Here is a 4707-nt window from a genome sequence, read left to right on the forward strand (position 1 = left end):
AGAATCTCTGGATCTCGCGAGCACCAGAAAGCCCTAATTTTCTCGATGAAGAATGAACAAGATCATTTCCTATCTGAGGTAAAATCTTCTCTCATCTATTTCACAAATCTTCAAAACTTGAATAGTCAACAAATGGATAAGCCTGAAGGAAGTGTGAATCGAGCTGAATCGGTAGTGAGTAGACACCACTCACGCCCATTAATGGGGTAAGTATGGGGTATATGGTGGGGATTCCGTTAGGAGACCGAGGTCAGTATGGTGGAGGTGGGTTGGGTGGAGGACCCGGTAATTGGAGATTCAGGAAACTTGATATGCCCTTGTTTAATGGATCTGACCCCGATGGGTGGATAATGAGAGTGAAAGATATTTTAATTTCTATCGTTTGTTCGAAGAAGAACAGTTAGAGGCGGTAGTGGTTACGCTAGAAGGAGACACGCTTCGTTGGTTCCCATGGGAACAAAAAAGGCACCCAATCAGGAAATGGGAGGACTTGAAAATGTTTGTACTGCGGCAATTTTGGACCTGTACTAGGGGATCTCTCTACGAACAGTGGCTAGCTATAACACAATCTACAACTGTAGCTGATTATCGTCGTAGATTCATTGAGAGTGCAGCTCCGTTAGATAAGGTGCTTGAAACAATACTTTTGGGGCAGTTTTTGAATGGGTTGAAAGATGAGGTTAAGGAAGAGGTTCGAATGTTAAATCCCATGAGTTTAGAAAAGGCAATGGAGTTGGCACTTTGTGTGGAGGAAAAAATCAGGTTTCGGTAGCCAAGAAAAGTGGAGCAAGTGTGTACAAATCGGGGTCCTATTTAGTGCCATTCAAGGGTCTTACTCCTGGGGGTTCTACTGCTTACATTTCTCAACAGGGTCCAACACCTACTTGTAGCTGGACAATGCAGGATGGAGAGTCCCAATCATCCGTGAGCTCTCCCAAATATTTGGGGCCTCAAAGCATAATGAAAATAGGAGGAGAGATGCGTTGTTTAACTGACAAGGAATTACAAGAAAAAAGAGCAAAGGGTTTGTGTTTTAAAAGCGATGAGAAGTGGATGATGGGTCACCGGTGTAAGAAGAGAGAGCTCAGTATTCTACTTATTGACGAAGATGATGAAGACGACGAAGATGGAACTGAGTTTGGAGGGAATGAGACACCCTTGGCATCTTATGAAGAAAGTCCAACAAAGGTACCACTTTAACCCGAAGTCTCCTTAAATTCAGTCATTGGATTATCAAATCCCAAAACGATGAAATTGCGGGTAACGATTAAGGGAAAAGAGGTGATCGTCATGATAGACCCCAGAGAAACACACAATTTTATTTCTATATCGAAGGTGGAGGAATTGGGGGTACCTGTAGCTGATTATGGAGGTTTCAGAGTGGCCCTCAGAAATAGTGACTCCATTCGTGGTAAGGGGTTATGCAGAGGTGTAAGCTTGCAATTGGAAGGTGCAGTGGAGGTTAGAGATGATTTTTTTACCACTGGAGTTGTGTAATTTGAACGTAATTCTGGGCGTAAAATGGTTAGAGACTTTAGGGAATGTGGTTAGCAATTCGAAGACCCAAGTAATGCAATATGAGGCTGATGACAAAACGGTAACATTAGTAGGGGATCCCGCATTGGTGCGTTCCCATATTTCACTAAAGGCCATGTTAAAAACCATTCGCAAGGAGGGAGGAGGGATCTGCATTGAGTAAAAATAGGTGCAATAAACAGATGAGTTCGCTACACCTTCTCCCACAAGCAATGAGCAAGATGGTGGGGAACCAGCAGTTCCGAAGTACTTGACAACAAATCTGGAACAATATGCATCGGTGTTTGTAACACCAGTGGGGCTGCCTCCTGTTCGAGGGCATGAACACGCTATAGGTTTAAAAGAAGGGTCCAATCCCATACGGGTGCGCCTATATCGATATCCTCAGTATCAAAAAGACGAAATAGAACGATTAATTAAAGAAATTCTGCTAGTTGGAATTATTCGACCATCAAAAAGTCCTTATTCAAGTCCCGTGTTGTTAGTAAAGAAGCGTGATGGGTCGTGGAGGTTTTGAGTGGACTATAGGGCCTTAAACAAGGAGACGGTGCCGGATAAGTACCCCATACCCGTTATTGACGAATTATTGGATATATTGTACGGAGCTCAAGTCTTTTCTAAGATAGACTTAAAATCCAGGTACCATCATATTTTAGTAAAGCCACAGGACACTCACAAGACAGCTTTTCGCACATATAACGACCACTACGAATTTCTGGTTATGTCGTTCGGGTGAATGAATGCACCCTCCACTTTCCAATCGTTAATGAATGATGTACTCAGGACATTCCTCCGAAAGTTCGTGCTTGTCTTTTTCGATGATATTTTGGTGTATAGCAGTACTGAGGAGGAACATAAGTAGCACATGCAGTTGGTATTGGCTACCCTGGAAAAACACATCCTGGTGGTGAATCGAAAAAAGTACAGTTTTGGAGTAGAGCGGGTTGCTTATTTGGGTCACGTAATTTCAGGCCAAGGGGTCGCAGTCGACTTGGATAAGGTAAAATCCATTCTGGATTGGCCATATCTGCGTACTCATAAGGAGTTGAGGGGTTTTCTCGGCCTTACTGGGTATTATCGTAAGTATGTGTGGAAGTATGCTCAAATTGCACAGCCTTTGACCGAGCAACTTAAGAAAGATTCCTTTGGGTGGACTTCAATGGAAATGATAACTTTCGATGCATTAAAGTAGGCCATGGTTAGCCCACCTATTTTGGCACTACCAAACTTCAACAAACAATTTATTTTAGAGACGGACACATCTGGGTTTGAAGTGGGCGCCGTTCTTATGCAAGATAACAAGCCTATTAAATTTTTTATTAAATTTTTGGGGCCAAGAGCACAACAAAAATTAGTGTAAGAAAAGGAACTAATGGTAATCTGTTTGGTGGTACAAAAATGGTATTTCTACTTACTAGGAAGTCACTTTTTGGTAAGAACGGACCAACAAAGCCTTCGATACATTACCCAACAATGAGAAATAGGAGCTGATTAGCAGAATTGGGTTAGTAAATTGTTGGGATTCTCCTTTGAAATCTAGTACAAACCTGGTTGCTCCAACCGCGTAGCAGATGCTCTTTCGAGAAAAAGGGTGGGTGATGTTGAGTTAGGATCATTATTAACAGAGATGACCATTGATTGGACTACTCTGGATAAGGAGGTGCAACATAACCCCTTACTTTAATAAATTAAACATGAATTGCTGACAAACAAGAAGGAAAATATGGGTTTCTCGGTGCAAAATGATCAATTATTGTATAAAGGTAGATTCGTTATTCCTCGAACCTCAACCTTTGTCTCTACTCTATTGAACATGTACCATAACTCACCCATAGGTGGACATAGTGGTGATGTAAAGACCTATCTCAAGTTGGCTGCAGATTGGTTCCGGATGGGAATGCGGAAATATGTTACCTCGTATGTGCTGCACTCTGCTATATGTCAGCAGTATAAGGCTTCCCAACAGTCTCCACTAGGGTTGTTACAACCTCTACCAGTGCCTACACAGGTCTGGGAAGACATCTCCATGGATTTCATCGAGGGTATTCCGGTATCGAATGGCGTTGACACGATTCTGGTGGTGGTAGACCGCTTATCTAAATATGCCCATTTTTTACCATTAAGGCACCAATTTAGTGCTTTCACTATGGATTCAATTTATATTAAATAAATCGTTCATTTACATGGATTTCCATCTTTAATAATTTCCGACCGTGACAAAATATTTTTAAAAACTTTTTGGAAGGAGATGTTTAAGTTACAAGGAACTGATCTCATGAGGAGTACAACATACCATCCTCAAACGGATGGTCAAAGTGAGATTGTGAATAAGACTTTGGAGACCTACCTATAATGCTTTACAGGACACAACCCAAATCATGGTCAAAATGGTTGAGCTGGGTGGAGTATTCTTACAACACAGCTTCCCATTCTTCTACCAAGTTTACCCCATTTAAGATCATTTATGGTCGTGATCCACCATTAATCACGAGATTGGGCAAGGGGCAATCTCCGGTAGATAGTGTGGATATGATGTTTCAGGAAAGGGACTTCATGTTGGATGAACTCCACTTGAATTTGTCGAAGGCTCAACAACATATGAAATCCAATACCGATGCTAAGCGCAGGGACAACACATATAAAGTAGGAGAGCTCGTATACATCAAGCTACAACCTTACCGGCAGCGTTCCATTGCCAAACGGCCATATGAGAAACTAGCAGCCAGATTTTATGGCCCTTTTGAAGTATTGCAATCAATTGGACACGTGGCGTATAAGCTGAGGCTACCTGCGACTAGTAAAATTCATCCGGTTTTTCACATTTCTCAGCTCAAACGAGCTATTGGACCTCTCCCAATTGTTCCAACTTTACCACTACAGTTGACTGCCGACTTGGAGCTATTAGCAGAGCCGGAAACATTGTTGGATGTTCTACAGCCTAAGGACGGAACTGCGGGTGAATTGGAAGTTCTATTGAAATGGAAAGGCTTGCCTATATTTGAAGTGACGTGGGAAGATGCTCCCTCTATTTCAGCTCGTTTTCCTGCCTTCCACCTTGATGACAAGGTGAAGCTTTGGGGGCAGGTAATGTGACACCTGGTCCTCTAATTACATATGTCAGACTTAAGCAGAAGAATAAAAATATCATTTCGTGAGGTAGCAGGGCACATT

The 4707-nt window shown here is 42.2% G+C and overlaps 1 protein-coding gene across 1 annotated transcript; it reads left to right on the forward strand.

The window, feature by feature from the left end:
- Positions 1-2401: 2401 nt before the first annotated feature.
- LOC141719716 (putative mitochondrial protein AtMg00860) lies at positions 2402-2728 on the forward strand. The gene has a single exon (XM_074522089.1). The coding sequence runs from the start codon at positions 2402-2404 to the stop codon at positions 2726-2728; it is 327 nt and encodes a 108-aa protein (XP_074378190.1).
- The last annotated feature ends 1979 nt before the right edge of the window (positions 2729-4707 follow it).

The sequence above is a fragment of the Apium graveolens genome, chromosome 4, assembly GCF_009905375.1.
Source record: "Apium graveolens cultivar Ventura chromosome 4, ASM990537v1, whole genome shotgun sequence".
NCBI classification, from domain to species: Eukaryota; Viridiplantae; Streptophyta; class Magnoliopsida; order Apiales; family Apiaceae; genus Apium; species Apium graveolens.

What these genes read in the sequence shown, in the direction of transcription:
- LOC141719716 (XM_074522089.1), top strand. Translation starts at nt 2,402, where the DNA reads ATGCAGTTGGTATTGGCTACCCTGGAAAAACACATCCTGGTGGTGAAT.